Source organism: Salmo trutta, chromosome 10 (assembly GCF_901001165.1).
Source record: "Salmo trutta chromosome 10, fSalTru1.1, whole genome shotgun sequence".
NCBI classification, from domain to species: Eukaryota; Metazoa; Chordata; class Actinopteri; order Salmoniformes; family Salmonidae; genus Salmo; species Salmo trutta.
Window position 1 is genome coordinate 31,905,749 of NC_042966.1, and position 16,875 is coordinate 31,922,623.

The 16,875-nt window shown below is 43.4% G+C and overlaps 1 protein-coding gene across 1 annotated transcript in view; it reads right to left on the reverse strand.

Annotated features, from left to right (window-relative positions):
• LOC115200875 (mitogen-activated protein kinase kinase kinase 4) overlaps nt 1-16,875 on the reverse strand; it is a 75,100-nt gene that overhangs the window by 28,547 nt on the left and 29,678 nt on the right. Inside the window, exons 3-7 of the mRNA XM_029763992.1 lie at nt 8,709-9,310; nt 7,921-8,580; nt 4,207-4,725; nt 1,635-1,898; nt 1,198-1,350 (exon numbers count right to left, since the gene is read on the reverse strand). Coding sequence (XP_029619852.1) covers nt 1,198-1,350; nt 1,635-1,898; nt 4,207-4,725; nt 7,921-8,580; nt 8,709-9,310 — 2,198 coding nt within the window. The remainder of the gene's footprint in view (nt 1-1,197; nt 1,351-1,634; nt 1,899-4,206; nt 4,726-7,920; nt 8,581-8,708; nt 9,311-16,875) is intronic.

Here is a 16,875-nt window from a genome sequence, read left to right on the forward strand (position 1 = left end):
AGTGATGGCAGAAGGTAGTAGACTAGACTTTGACAGTGCTGTGGTGGTGACCCTTTTTAGAATTCAGGAACATTGTTTTTCTTAGGCTTTTATCACCCACTTCCGGCCGTCTGTCCAAAGAGACAGACAGCGAGGAAAGGAAACGCTGCAGCCTAAAACTCCTGAGAAGTAATCAGTGATTGACTGATGCCAATTCCTACCACACCCCTGGCTGCCATGTGCTGATTCAGCTTGGTGGTTGCTGGTTAAAGCGCTCTCACCCCAGAGATAAGAACACACTGTTCTCAAGCAGATTTACCGGGAGCTAGGATAACCCTAAGCCTGGGTCCTGGGCACTGGCCAGGCACCCAGAGAGACACAAGCCATTTTCCTACAGTACGCCTCTCAAGTCTTAACCCACACACTCAGGTTGAGTAGGACGCAGCCTCTAACTTCACCCTGGTTAAAGGATAATGATGTAAAAGTTGTACACTGCGACTTTAGTAACCTCTGGGTTAATCTACACCCGATAGACAATAGTAACCTCGGTAACCTCTGGGTTAATCTACACCCGACAGACAATAGTGACCTCGGTAACCTCTGGGGTAATCTACACCCGACAGACAATAGTGACCTCGGTAACCTCTGGGGTAATCTACACCCGACAGACAATAGTGACCTCGGTAACCTCTGGGGTAATCTACACCCGACAGACAATAGTGACCTCGGTAACCTCTGGGGTAATCTACACCCGACAGACAATAGTGACCTCGGTAACCTCTGGGGTAATCTACACCCGACAGACAATAGTGACCTCGGTAACCTCTGGGGTAGTCTACACCCGACAGACAATAGTAACCTCGGTAACCTCTGGGGTAATCTACACCCGACAGACAATAGTGACCTCGGTAACCTCTGGGGTAATCTACACTTGACAAAGAAGCTAAATTGCAGAAAAGAGTCTCTGCGCGATGGACACACTTAAATCAAAACATTTCAGTGGTTTAGGGCAGTTTCCCAATATATCTTCTACAGATTAGTACTCCCTAGTTTGTTTTACCATCAGCATCTGGGGAGGTCCTCTTCAAACTTGTCTATGTTATGTAGCAGTTATAATGCATTTAAGACCTGTCATAAGCATGTATGACTCACTTATAATTTTTGTGGAAAGAGGAATTTTGCAACCCTAATCCTGACTCAGTAGGTGGTCTGTCTTACCACCAGCATTTTGTGGAGGTCCTCCTCGAATTCGTCTATGTTGGCATTGGTCTGGAGTCCCTGGGGGTCTGTGACCACCCCCCTCAGCATGTACTGGTAATACTGTTTCATCAGGAGACCACCTTTCAACACCTCCTTACATTCACGCACCAACTACAGGACAGATGGAGACAGAGGTTAGCATGGGCATCAACATATAGCCTACCTTACTGAGCCAAACCGAGCCGAGCTGTACTAGGCTGGCCTGGTTATGCAGCCGCCATAGATGCTGGAACTGTGCTTTAAAGGACAATGTGAAAAGAACATATCTGAGCAAGCGCAGTGCGGTTCAGCCCTACAGTGTGAATCAGGCAATAGAGATGATCATCACTATTCTCCTCTCCTATTCAGAATGAGCAGGGCAGAGTGGGAGAAACAGAGAAAGTGTGCCTGCTGACCTGTTTGATGCTGAGCAGTGAAGGCTCCCCTGCAGGCCTCTGTTCCAGTCTCAGTTTAAGGCACTCGTGTATCACGTTCAGCAGGACGCGGCACAGGACCAGGAAGGCAGGTCGGAACGAGGGCAGGTCCATGTCCAACAGCTCCTCCCAGGAGACTTGGTCCGCCCCCAGCTCCGGGCCCCCGGGAGCGCTGCAGGAGGACAGGTGGCGAGACAGCTCCGGTAGGTAGTCACTGTACAGCATGGGGTCTGGGAAGTCTGTGAACTAGAGAAACAGACATGTTAGCATGTCGGCAAACGACAGAGGGCTGAGCAAGGTGAGGAGAGTGTAATGCAGAGTTTTCAAAACCTCTGCTTCAGTATTAAACTGGTTAACTGGTCAATTCAACTGGTCATCTGTGAGGTAAAAAGTCAAAATATCCCTAGAAAGAGCCGTGTAAATTCCTAGCTAAATATCTTTCTGTTTACAAGTTGAGTATGCAGTGAACGTTTTTTTTCAACCAGCACACTGATGTTGGTTTCACAGATAAATGACAACCTCAGCGAGCGGAAGAGGGGACCAAGCCTTCCCTCCTAGGGCCCCAGGGATGGTGACTCAGCCATCCTGTATGTATATGGGTGGTTTTGTGTGCACACTGGGTCTCTACACATGACCACAGCTGAGAGAGCACTGAGATAGTATAACACATGGACTAGTCAGTTGGGCTCTGAAATGGCTCATTATCAGCAAAGCACCCTGCAGTACAGTGGCAGCTAAGTTGGAAATCAATTTAACTCATTATATATGAATGAGGTTCATTTGTGAAGAAAAAAATATAATGATTTGCATTCACATTTGCTTTGCCAAAATGTGACTAGCTTTCAATTTGACAGAAAGCAAACATGAACAAGCTCCATTAAGCCCAATTAAAAATCCACCAGGGATTCATGATTAAAATGCATATAGGCCTGTACAATCCAATTCATGATGGTTATTTTCAAGGTGCATAACATGTATCAAGTACAAGCAGTTCCCTCTCATTTTGCAACCTCACAATGGCCACAGTGCAGCTCTGCGAACACACTATCCAAAAACAGAGCCAAAGCAAGCTTAGCTGAACTGGGCTGGACTAGTTATGCATCCACCGTAGTTGCTGGAACCGTGATGAAAAAGACATTGTGAAAACAAAATATCTGAGCCTGCACTGTATGGTTTGGTTGGGCATGAGTGTGAAAGGGGTTTTCAAACCTCTGCAAGGGGACCCCCAGACATTTCACAATATTGTCGTAGCCTTTAACTAGCTAACATGATTCACCTTATCAAGGGCTTGATGATTTGTTAAGTTGATTCAAGTGTGCTAGCTCTGGAATAGATCAAATACATGGAATGGCTGTGGACTCAGCGGATTGGTTTGAAAACCCCTGCCATATTGGACAGTTGAGATAGACTAGACACACTGCAATCTCAGCTCTCGTGGACAACCTTTCGACCACTCAGGTCTTCAGCGGATCTCAAAACATAGTGGAAGTTGTCATGTCAACAATTAACCACATAGGACAGCGCTTGTCATGAAAAAAAAGGAATTCTGCATTTCTCACAACAAAAAAAGATAAAAACGCATAAGAAATATCTTGCTGCGTTTTGTAAAAGCAGATTTAAAATGCTTCTCATTGTAATTTATGCTCAGCATCAGACTAATTCTGTGCTTCAGTTGCACTTCACTCAGATGAGAATTCATGATCAGGCATTCTATCAGCAGACAGAGCTCTGACTGATGTGTAGCTACTTTCTCCTGTACTTTTCAGTGTGGCCAGCCTAGTTCTCTGGTAAAATACCAGATTAACCTCAAGAAAAACATCAGGAAATGTAGCTGGCTACATTCTTTCAATGATACACAGACATAGGATGGCCATGCATCGTTTCCGTAAAAAAATACCTTGCTTTTTCATTCTAAGCCCATTTACTTGTGGCTGCTAGCCAAATAGCGTTGCATTTCTGTTGTCATCGGATGTTTTCTGCTGAATGGGATGCGCCAAGGTATTTTCTGCTGAATGGGATGCGCCAAGGTATTTTCTGCTGAATGGGAAGCGCCACGGTATTTTCTGCTGAATGGGATGCGCCACGGTATTTTCTGCTGAATGGGATGCGCCAAGGTATTTTCTGCTGAATGGGATGCGCCAAGGTATTTTCTGCTGAATGGGATGCGCCAAGGTATTTTCTGCTGAATGGGATGTGCCACGGTATTTTCTGTGAAAGAAAACTACAATTGCTGATCCCTGATCGTTCTATTGAAGCAAAAAAAAAAACAACATGACTTTCAATATAAAATGCAGATGAAATAGTTTAAAAACGCAGATTTTTTGAAAGTCTGTTATTTATTTGAGTCAGCTGTGCAGTGCTAGGGCAAAACGTGCACCCTTTGGGGTCAACGGGACAGTTTGAGAAACACAGACATAGGAACATCAAGTACAATGTGCAGAATCTCTCCCTCTAATTTCCTTTTTATCATTTGAAATACATCACCTGCTCAAAGACATTGGATGTTCATATGTAACCTTCTCCTATATAAAACCATATGACAGCACTCTCTTACCTCCTGTGCAGGCATGTGGCTGAGCAGGGCTGCCCGGGACCTCTGGAGGGAGGGATCCATCAGCTTGTGTAGTCTCAGGATCAGTTTCCTCAGCCCCATCTGTTTCAAGGCCTTATCTACGAAGGGTCTGAAGATGGCTGTAGGGCAGTTCCTCCCTGCTGTCCCTGTGCCCCCCGATACAACCTCCATAGTCCCTGTCCCATCCTCAGATAGTAGTAACCGAGCGAATTTAGGAGTCAAACAGGGGGAGAGTTCACCTTCTCCCAGCTCAGCTGTCGTTTCACCCCCTCTGGGCTCACCAGTTTCCCCCTCCTCCCCCACTAGGTCTCTGTCCTCTCCGTCGCTGTCACCGGCAGTGAAGGTTGCCGTGGAGTCATTCTCGTCTTCTTCATCCTCGTCTTCCTCGTCGTTGCCACGGGAACAGCGTGGCGAGGGGATCTCGAAGACGGGCCAGCCGATACGGGAAAGGTCCCTGAGGCCAAGGACAGTCGCCATAACACGAAGTTTCTGGTTCAGATCCTAAGTGAAAATATAATAACAAATATATGCCATTTTGTAGATGCTTTCATACAAAGGGACTTACAGTACTCGTAATGGTTACATTTTCGTATTGGTTGGCCCAGCAGGATCCTAGTGTTGCAATCGCAGTGTACTACCAATTAAGCCAGCCAGCCAGGAACACAGAACATAGTTCATTGTTTTGCTAGTGAGAGGACATCATTTCTCCATGCATTGGATCTCTACTACAGTTGCAAAGGGTCGGAAACTTTCCGGGAAATTTACAGAAATTTTCCTTGGGAAGTTAAGCCCGGGAATTCTGCTTAAATTCACCAATTGCGGGATACACAAGGCACTTCTAGGTCTTGTGGCATATTTTGGTTAAACTATCCCCAATTCAATGGTATTGCAACCCTCTGCATGCACAGTGCACTCTTCCGTCACATGTACAGTTGATTCTCAAGATCTTGCACACTCATGAGATGCTATTGAGCCCACACTACTACACTGTCTGAGCCAAGGACTACATGCTTTCTGGTAAGTTTTGATTACAATACTGGGTGGGGTGAATATATTTTATATGGCATACATTATTTTGTGTTAACTAGTAAATAGCAGCATACAGCAAAGTGTTTAAATCATTTCTAACTTTCTGCTAGTTAGTTTTTGCTACCATGTGGGTTTTAGCTTGCTTGAGCCTGCTAACTGAGTGTTAATTCACCCGTTTCATTTTAAAACATTTATCTTACAAAGGAGTTGTTTAATCTAACGGCTTAACTATTTATCTGTTTTTAAATGTTTAATTATAATCTTTACAGGAAAATGCCACGGCACTATCTGATGTGTGGAGACATTTCACTGTAGCTAATGTAGAAGGAAAAGCTGTGTACATTTGCAAGGACTACCAAATCATATGTGAAGAATGCAACAAAGATTCCATAATCATCTGGCCAACAAGCAACCTGACAAAAGTCCCTCTACTTCTATTCGAGGTGAAAATGATGAATCAGACACCTTATCGATATCAACAGCTCATGGTCCTCCTGGAATCAGAAGTTTATTGACTCAATGGAGGAACGTAGTGAGAGAAATGCTGATGAATGTCTTGCTCGAGCTGTGTATGCAACTGGTTCACCTCTGATGCTCACAGGCAATGTGTATTGGAAGGGATTTCGGAATGTTCTTCACCCAGCATACACCCATCCAACCAGAAATGATTTATCTACTCATTTGCTGGATGCAGAGTTCAACAGAGTTCAAGTGAAGGTCAAGCAAATTATAGCGCAAGCAGACTGTATTGCAATCATCTCTGATGGGTGGTCGAATGTTCGTGTGCAAGGAATAATTAACTACATCACCACACAGCCAGTATTCTACAAGAGCACAGACACAAGGGACAACAGACACACAGGTCTCTACACTGCAGATGAGCTGAAGGCAGTCATCAATGACCTTGGACTACAGAAGGTATTTGCACTGGTGACAGAATGCTGCGAACATGAAGGCTGCTTGGTCTAAAGTGGAGGAGTCCTACCCTCACATCACACCCATTGGCTGTGATGCTCATGCATTGAATCTGCTCCTCAAGGACATCATGGCAATGAAAACAATGGATACACTCTACAAGAGAGCCAAGGAAATGGTTAGGTATGTGAAGGGTCATCAAGTTATAGCAGCAATCTACCTCACCAAGCAAAGTGAAAAAAATAAGAGCACCACATTGAAGCTGCACAGTAACAACCCTTGGAGTGGTTTTATCATCTTTGACAGTCTCCTGGAGGGGAAGGAGTCTCTCCAAGGAATGGCCATATCACAGTCTGCCGATATGGACAGCCCCATCAAGAGGATCCTCCTGGATGATGCATTTTGGGAGAGAGTGGTAAGCAGCCTGAAAACTATAGCAGTAGTCATTGCACGGATTGAGGGAGACAATGCCATCCTGTCTGATGTTCAGACTCTGCTTGCAGATGTAAGAGAAGAAATCCATACTGCCCTGCCCACTTCACTGTTGCTCCAAGCAGAGGAAAGTGCAGTTCTGAAATGCATCAAAAAGCGTGAATCCTTCTGCCTGAAGCCCATACACACCGCAGCGTACATGTTGGACACCAAGTATGCTGGCAAGAGCATCCTGTCTGGTGCAGAGATCAACAAGGCCTATGGTGTCATCACTACCGTGTCTCGCCACCTTGGCAATCTGGCGAAGTACACTTCCAAGCAAGGGCTTTGGGATGGAGATACAATATGGCAGTCATGCCAACCTCATCAGCCACCTGGTGGAAGGGACTTTGTGGATCTGAGGCTCTTTCCCCTGTTGCCTCCATCATCCTCCAAATCCCAACAACATCAGCCGCCTCAGAGCATCAACTGGTCCTTGTTTGGGAACACACACACAACAGGCTGACCAAAACAAGTGCTGAAAAATTGTTGGCCATCTGGACAAATTTGAGGCTTTTTGAGCCTGACAACAAGCCATCCTCAACAAGGTTGGGAAGTGACAGTGAAGATGAGGCCTCAGTCTGACTTTCAAGAGGTGGACATCGAGGAGGTCCAGGGAGAAGACATTGAAGCCTGAGAGGAAGACAACCAAAGCTTTATTTTCTAGACTATCATTTTACAGATTTATATTGAGAACGGTTTTAGGAGATGCAATGGATCATTGGGGATCATTCAATATTCACTTTTGTTGTTCAATGAAATCATCCCATCCCAAGTCAACTCATTTAATTAAAATGTCAATTCGTAACTAAGTAGTTTTTTTTCTATTGGAAGGATTTAATCATTTGCAATTATGTCTACTTCTGATAAGGTAAAAGGATTATGTTTCTGTCTCCATACATGGTAAATATATCCAATGCAAAAAAACGATCTACATTTAAATGGTATTAATATTAATTTGCATATATTTCCGTTAATTCCCATATATACCCACGGAAAGTTTCCACCTCTGAATATTCCACAAAATGTGCAACCCTAATCTCTACTACTGTATAGCTCCTGTTATTTCTTTGAATGTACTTTTAAAGCTCATTTTACATCAGCAGTTGTCACAAAATAGGGAATGTCTGCTTTTTTGCTGACCCCAAAGGTGATATATTTATAAAGCTTACTGTGAGTGCTTACTGCGCTTTTCTATGCATTCTGTCACTCTACCGCCCCTCACCTGTTATTTTGAACGTGTGTAAAACCTCTCAATCAATCAATCAATCCGGTCCTTACCTGTGTGATATTGAGCCAGAGACAAAGTGCCTGCACCCTGCCCTGGAAGTCCCTGGCTGCGTACTTCTCATAGTCCTTCTGGAGGGTCTGCAGGGACGGGTACAAAGCCTCCACCGACTCCAGCAGCTCCATCACCTGTTTAACCTGCTCGAAGGCCAGCCGCTGGCGCTGGAGGTGCTCCCTGCACCCCGCCCCGGAGCCCAGGGGCGCCGCTGCGTCAACCGCCGAGGAGGGGCAGGCGCTGAAGCCCCATGGGTCGACTGAAGCAAAGTGATTTTGGTTAGTCTCTGGAGCTCCAACAGCAGCAGGCTGGTTAGAGTCCCTCTCCTCCCCAGAAACAGTCTCTGAGGCCTGGGTTGGAGTCCTCTGTTTGGGACCCTGGCCTGGGCCTCCTAAGCCTGGCTCTGTTAACACTAGAGTCCTCTGGGCTCCCTGGCCGGGAGATGCCCCTGATCCACCCTTACCTGGTCGTCCTACACCCACCCCCAGGGTCAGTTGTCCTAGGCCCACGGTGCTGGGGCTCAGGCTGTGGTAATTGACCTTGAAGTGGAGCACCTTGTTGATGATGTCTGGGATTGCTTGTCGAGCAGTGAACAGGAACAGATCCTGGTCGTTGACAGAGCGTCTCGCATGCCACGCCTGGAGCTCCAGCCACACCACCTGGAGAGATGGAGGGAGTAAGTGATGAGAGAGAGAGTCAGGACACAAAAGTGCAATACACGATATACCATTATACATCACCAGAAGATAGCATTAATCAATCAATTCATAAATCAATCCATAGCTACCTCGTTGTTCTGGCCCATGAAGGCTGAGTTCTCCAGACCGCGCTGCTCCTTCTCCTTCTTCTTGGACGACATGGATGTTAGCTTCAATAACAACCTCAGCGTCTCAAAGAACTTGAGTCTATCTGCAGGGCAGTCTGTTCTTGAGGTCTGGCGATGGGTGCGGTGGGCCATGGGGTGGGGGATAGTGACGGGGAGCTTGCCGCTGCCGCACCCCAGCGACAGGTAGGGTTTCCTGGGGTCCATGTTGAGGGATGAGCCTCCACTGAAGGGGTTGGAGGTCTTGGAGAGCGGGTCCAGCATGAAGGAACCTTCAAATGTCTTCTTGTGGTCTCTCTCGCTGGAACGCAGGGTGGCGCGTTGTTTTTGACCCTGCTTATAGTTGTGTTGTTGCTCCTCGGTTGCTTTGTTTACTTGCATGTTTACGTTTAATTGGATCCCCTCAGAAGGGTCAGTCTGTTTCTTACCCAACTTGTAGTTATGTTGCTCAGCCTCTGGGGGGTCCTTCTCTCGGTCTCGCTCAGCCCCCTCTCTAGGCCTGTAGGGGTTAGGCTCTCTCTCTCTCTGGGGCTGGGATGGACTGCAGGGGGCTGGCTGATTGTCTACTGAGATACAGAAAGAGAGGAAAAATCTATACTTATTCTAACCAATACAATAACAGAACCTTTACCCATCAAGAAAATATACATGCTGTGGTTACTTTACTCACTGCTACTTGCTCATTCCAAACACCAGCCACTATGTTGGTTTGTATTTATTAAGGATCCCCATTAGCTGCTGCCAAGGAATAGAGTTAGTTCCATGTAGCCATGGTTCTACATATTACTGTGCGCTTCCCAAAGTCCGTTCTTGACTTGGGGACTGTGAAGAGACCTTTGGTGGCATGTCTTATGGGGTATGCATGGGTGTCTGAGCTGTGTGCTAGTAGTTTAAACAGACCTCTGGTGGCATGTCTTATGGGGTATGCATGGGTGTCTGAGCTGTGTGCTAGTAGTTTAAACAGACCTCTGGTGGCATGTCTTATGGGGTATGCATGGGTGTCTGAGCTGTGTGCTAGTAGTTTAAACAGACCTCTGGTGGCATGTCTTATGGGGTATGCATGGGTGTCTGAGCTGTGTGCTAGTAGTTTAAACAGACCTCTGGTGGCATGTCTTATGGGGTATGCATGGGTGTCTGAGCTGTGTGCTAGTAGTTTAAACAGACCTCTGGTGGCATGTCTTATGGGGTATGTTATTACTATAGCGAATTGGTTCGGCTACTAATGTTAGCTCATTTGATGTTGTAACGTTAGCTGTCTGATTTAATTAGCCAGCTAATTTTCACACCATAAACTCAACTATTTGATCAATTAAGTTGGCTAATGTTGCTCAACATTTCTCTGGCTAGCTAACTGAGAATTCGATCCAGCTAGCAAGATAGTTGATAACAATACTTTGTTTTTCAGTTACAGCTCATGAAGTACGCTTCATAACCTTCTCACCCCCGTCTCTGTGGTCAGACTTCACATCTACCTCTTAGTTATCGTTCAGGGGATGCGCTGCTGTAACTGGCAAACTGCCTTTCCAATCTCCCACTGTCATTCCAGAGCGCCCGCTGATGCTGTAACAAGCAAATTGGTTGCCTCCTCTCTTCAGATGCGTGCTGCATTCTGTTATGTGAATGATAGGCTTAGCCTTGGATACTGCCAGTATTGCTCATAACGCTATTCAGTCATTTGCTTACAGCCAGTAGTGATCAAAGCGCAACCGCCCCCTCAAACTTCTCATCGGATCTACACGGATCACGTAGGTCACCTATTTTGGATTCAAAACGGCGAAAGGTGACTAGTTTGCATCCCTGCTTGTTGGTAGTTGTTAAAAAGGCAGAGCAGTGCTTTATTATTGACAGACTTCTCCCCATCTTAGCTACTGTTATATCAACATGTTTTGACCATGACAGTAATCAATCCAGGGTTGCTCCAAGCAGTTTAGTCAACTCAACTTGCTCAATTTCCACATTATTTATTACAAGATTTAATGAATGATGTGTACCAAATACAATGGGGAAAGGGGGATACCTAGTCAGTTGTCCAACTGAATGTATCCAACTGAAATGTCTTCCGCATTTAACTTCTTTGGGATGGGGGCAGTATTTTCACGGCCGGATACCCGATTTAATCTGGTTACTACTCCTGCCCAGAAACTAGAATACGCATATAATTAGAAGATTTGGATAGAAAACTCAAAAGTTTCTAAAACTGTTTGAATGGTGTCTGTGAGTATAACAGAACTCATATGGCAGGCCAAAACCTGAGAAGATTCCATACAGGAAGTGCCCTGTCTGACAATTTGTTGTCCTTCTGTTGCATCTCTATCAGCATCTGTGCTGTAACGTGACACTTTCTAAGGCTTCCGTTGGTTCTCTAAAGCCGCCAGAAAGTGGAATGGGGTGTCTGCTGTCTCTGGGCAAAGTACAGCAGCTCTGTTTGTGAGTGGTCAGCCTGGGGACAGTGAGACTGGAGATGCGCGGTCACGAGACTACTCCATTTTTTTCTTTCAGCCTTTGAATGAATACAACATTGCCCGGTTGGAATATTATCGCTATTTTACGAGAAAAATTGCATGAAAAATTGATTTTAAACAGCGTTTGACATGCTTCTAAGTACGGTAATGGAATATTTTGATTTTTTTTGTCACGAAATGAGTTCTGTATCTATAATTCTTAAAATAAATGTTATGTATTTTGTCAACGTTTATCATGAGTAATTTAGTAAATTCACCGGAAGTTTTCGGTGGGTATGCTAGATCTGAACATCACATGCTAATGTAAAAAGCTGGTTTTTGATATAAATATGAACTTGATTGAACAAAACATGCATGTATTGTATAACAATGTCCTAGGAGTGTCATCTGATGAAGATCATCAAAGGTTAGTGCTGCATTTAGCTGTGGTTTGGGTTTGTGTGACATATATGCTTGCTTGGAAAATGGCTGTGTAATTATGTGTCTATGTACTCTCCTAACATAATCTAATGTTTTGCTCTCACTGTAAAGCCTTTTTGAAATCGGACAATGTGGTTAGATTAACGAGTCTCATCTTTAAAATGGTGTAAAATAGTTGATTGTTTGAGAAAATTGAATTGTGGTATTTTAGTTGGTTTTGTATTTTGCGCCGTGCAATGTCATTGGCTGTTGGCTAGGGGTTCCGCTAGCGGAACGTCTGTCCTCAACAGGTTAACCCAACCCCTCTGAATCAGAGAGGTAAGGGGAGCTGCCATAATCGACATCCACGGCACTCGGGGAACAGTGGGTTAACTGCCTTGCTGAGGGGCAGAACAACAGATTGTCAGCTCGGGGATTCAATCCAGCAACCTTCCGGTTACTGGCCCAACGCTCTAACAACTAAGCTACCTGCCGCCCAATGCATTTCGTTTGAAATATTTAGGACTAACTTATTTCTTGCCACCCATTCTGAAACAGCAGCTCTTTATTAAGTGTCCCAGTGATTTCACTCGATGTACTAGCTGATGTGTATAGTGTTGAGTCCTAAGCATACACACTGACTTTACTCAAGGCCATTGGCATGTCATTAGTTTAACATTTTTTTTAAAGGGCCTAGACAGCTGCCCTGGGGAATTCCTGATTCTAAATGGATTATGTTTGAGGCTTCCATTATTTATTTGTCCACATTTATTTTTCCAGCAGCAGACTATGATCAATGTCAAAAGCGACACTGAAGTCTAACAAAACAGATCCCACAATCTTTTTATCATCAATTTCTCACAGCCAATCAGTCATTTGTGTAAGTGCTGTGTTTGTTGAATGTCCTTCCCTAGAAGCATGCTGAAAGTCTTGTCAATTTGTATACAGTAAAATAGCAAATGTATCTGGTCAACCCACACATTTCTCCCAAAAGTTTACTAAAAGGGTTGGTAACAGGCTGATTGGTTGGCTATTTGAGCCAGTAAAGGTGGCTTTACTATACTTAGGTAGGTGAATTACTTATGCTTCCCTCCAGGCCTGAGGGCACACACTTTCTAGTAGGCTTAGACTGAAGGCAAATAGGAGTGGCAAAATTGTCCGCTATTATCCTCTGTAATTTTCCATCCAAGTTGTCAGACCCCGGTGACTTGTCATTGTAGATAAAAAAAATTTTTTTTTATAATAATAATTATATATATATATATATATATAAAAAGAAAATCACCTCTACAAAATCACAGTGAATGTCTTTCATAATTTGCTCAGAAATACTTTGATGTGTATTGTCAGTGTTGGTTGCTGGCATGTCATACCTGTTACCTAATCTTGGCAATATCAGTGGGTTTTGTGATGAATGAGCCATCTGATTCAATGAATGATGGAACGGAGTTTGCTTTTTTGCCCAAACTTTCATTTAAGGTGCTCCAAAGCTTTTTACTAGCATGCTTCATATAATGTTTATATAACAGTTTTTACGGTCATTTTCTTATTAGTAAGTGGAATAAGAAATGTCATAAATGTGTCAAGTGTAGCGTCTGGTTGCTCCTCATTACACACCACATACCAACAAATATTCTTTACAGTTACATATTTCGATCTATGTGCATGCTTTTGAGTTGAGTGAGATTTTTTTGGAGCAACGTGCACCTTTCGTAACATGTTACCCTTGCCGGTCCATGTGTTCCTAGACAAAAAAATAGCAACATACACAAGGGGCCGATAGTTCCTTCTTGTCGTCTTCCATGTGGTAAAGCAAAGAAGAATCACCTTAAAAACGTCACCACTGTTAGCTAATTTCAATGAAAACCAACTGCATATTTGAATAATAGCTACATGTAATGAAAGTTTAGGTTTGTTTTACATTGCCTCGTTCTGTGCCTGCCAGTTGGCTGTAGGCTACCCCGCTAGCAGCAAGCAAGCTTGCCTTTTAGCTTCCCACATCTCCCCATGTGAAATAAGCAGATATATAAATCACAGTTGAAGTCGGAAGTTCACATTAGAGGTCGACCGATTATGATTTTTCAATGCCGATACCGATTATTGGATGGCCCAAAAAAGTCGGTACCGATTAATTATTTATTTATAATAATGACAATTACAACAATACTGAACACATATTTTAACTTAATATAATACATCAATAAATTCAATTTAGCCTCAAATAAATAATGAAACATGTTCAATTTGGTTTAAATAATGCAAAAACTAAGTGTTGGAGAAGAAAGAAAAAGTGCGATATGTGCCATGTAAAAAAGCTAACGTTTAAGTTCCTTGCTCAGAACATGAGAACATATGAAAGCTGGTGGTTCCTTTTAACATGAGTCTTCAATATTCTCAGGTAAGAAGTTTTAGGTTGTAGTTATTATAGGAATTATAGGACTATTTCTCTCTATACCATTTGTATTTCATATACCTTTGACTATTGGATGTTCTTATAGGCACTTTAGTATTGCCAGTGTAACAGTATAGCTTCCGTCCCTCTCCTCGCTCCTACCTGGGCTCAAACCAGGAACACATCGACAACAGCCACCCTCGAAGCAGCGTTACTCTTGCAGAGCAAGGGGAAAAACTACTCCAAGTCTCAGAGCGAGTGACGTTTGAAACGCTATTAGCGCGCACCCAGCTTACTAGCTAGCCATTTCACATCGGTTACACCAGCCTAATCTTGGGAGTTGACCGGCTTGAAGTCATAAACAGCGCAATGCATTGCGAAGGGCTGCTGGCAAACGCACAAAAGTGCTGTATGAATGAATGCTTACGAGCCAGCTGGTGCCTACCACCGCTCAGTCAGACTGCTCTATCAAATAGACTTAATTATAACATAACACACAAATACGAGCCTTAGGTCATTAATATGGTCGAATCCGGAAACTATCATCTCGAAACAAAATGTTTTTCCTGTCAGTGAAATACGGAACCGTTCTGTATTTTATCTAACGGGTGGCATCCCTAAGTCTAAATATTCCTGTTACATTGCACAACCTTCAATGTTATGTCATAATTACGTAAAATTCTGGCAAATTAGTTCGCAACGAGCCAGGCAGCCCAAAATGTTGCATATACCCTGACTCTGCGTGCAATGAACGCAAAATGACAATTTCACCTGGTTAATATTGCCTGCTAACCTGGATTTCTTTTAGCTAAATATGCAGGTTTAAAAATATATACTTCTGTATATTGATTTTAAGAAAGGCATTGATGTTTATGGTTAGGTACAGTCGTGCAATGATTGTGTTTTTTTCACAAATGTGCTTTTGTTAAATCATCCCCCGTTTGGCGAAGTCGGCTGTCTTTGTTAGGAAGAAATGGTCTTCACAGTTCGCAACGAGCCAGGCGGCCCAAAATGCTGCATATAGCCCGACTAGGTTTGCAAGAGAAGCGACACATTTTCCCTAGTTAAAAGAAATTCATGTTAGCAGGCAATATTAACTAAATATGCAGGTTTAAAAATATATACACTTGTGTATTGATTTTAAGGAAGGCATTGATGTTTATGGTTGGAGCAACGTGTACCTAAGCGATTATATGGAATGCAGGACAGGCTAGATAAACTAGTAATATCATCAACCATATGTAGTTAACTAGTGATTATGATTGATTGTTTTTTATAAGAGAAGTTTAATTCTAGCTAGAAACTTACCATGGCTTCTTACTGCATTTGCGTAACAGGCAGGATCCTCGTGGAGTGTAATGTAAAGGAGGTGGTTAGAGCTTTGGACTAGTTAACCGTAAGGTTGCATGATTGAATCCCCAAGCTGACAAGGTAAAAAAAATCTGTCGTTCGGCCCCTGAACAAGGCAGTTAAACCACCGTCATTGAAAATAAGAATGTGTTCTTAACTGACTTGCCTAGTTAAATAAAGGTGTCAAAAAAAATAAAAAAAGACATAAAAAAAAATACAAATAAAAAATTACTTAGGTTGGAGTCATTAAAACTCATTTTTCAACCACTCCACAAATTTCTTGTTAACTATAGTTTTGGCAAGTCGGTTAGGACATTACTTAGTGGATGACAATACATTTTTCCAACAATTGTTTACCGACAGATTATTTCACTGTATCACAATTCCAGTAGGTCATAAGTTTACATACACTAAGTTTACTGTACCTTTAAACAGCTTGTAAAATTCCAGAAAATGGTGTCATGGCTTTAGAAGCTTTAATAAACTAATTGACATCATTTGAGTCAATTGGAGGTGTACCTGTGGATGTATTTTCAAGGCCTACCTTCAAACTCAGTGCCTCCTGGCTTGACATCATGGGAAAATCTAAAGAAATCAGCCAAGACCTCAGAAAAAACATTGTAGACCTCCACAAGTCTGCTTCATCATTGGGAGCAATTTCCAAACGCCTGAAGGTACCACTCATCTGTACAAACAATAGTACGCAAGTATAAACACCATGGGACCACGCAGCCGTCATACCACTCAGGAAGGAGACACGTTCTGTCTTCTAGAGATGAACGTACTTTGGTGCGTAAAGTGCAAATCAACCCCAGAAAAGCAGCAAAGGACATTGTGAAGATGCTGGAGGGAACGGGTACAAAAGTATCTATATCCACAGTAAAACGAGTCCTATGGTCGACATAACCTGAAAGGCCGCTCAGCAAGGAAGAAGCTGCTCCAAAACCGCCATTAGAAAGCCAGACTACGGTTTGCAACTTCACATGGGGACAAAGATTGTACTTTTTGGAGAAATGTCTTCTGGTCTGATGGAACAAAAATAGAACTGTTTGGCCATAATGACCATTGTTATGTTTGGAGGAAAAAGGGGGAGGCTTGCAAGCCGAAGAACGCCATCCCAACCGTGAAGCACGGGGGTGGCAGCATCATGTTGTGCAGGTGCTTTGCTGCAGGAGGGACTGGTGCACTTCACAAAAGAGACGGCATCATGAGGCAGGAAAATTATGTGGATATACACTGCTCAAAAAAACAAAGGGAACACTAAAATAACACATCCTAGATCTGAATGAATGAAGTAATCTTATTAAATAATTTTGAATGTGCTCACAACAAAATCACACAAAAATAATCATTGGAAATCCAATTTATCAACCCATGGAGGTCTGGATTTGGAGTCACACTCAAAATTAAAGTGGAAAACCACACTACAGGCTGATCCAATTTTGATGTAATGTCCTTAAAACAAGTCAAAATGAGGCTCATTAGTGTGTGTGGCCTCCACGTGCCTGTATGACCTCCCTACAACGCC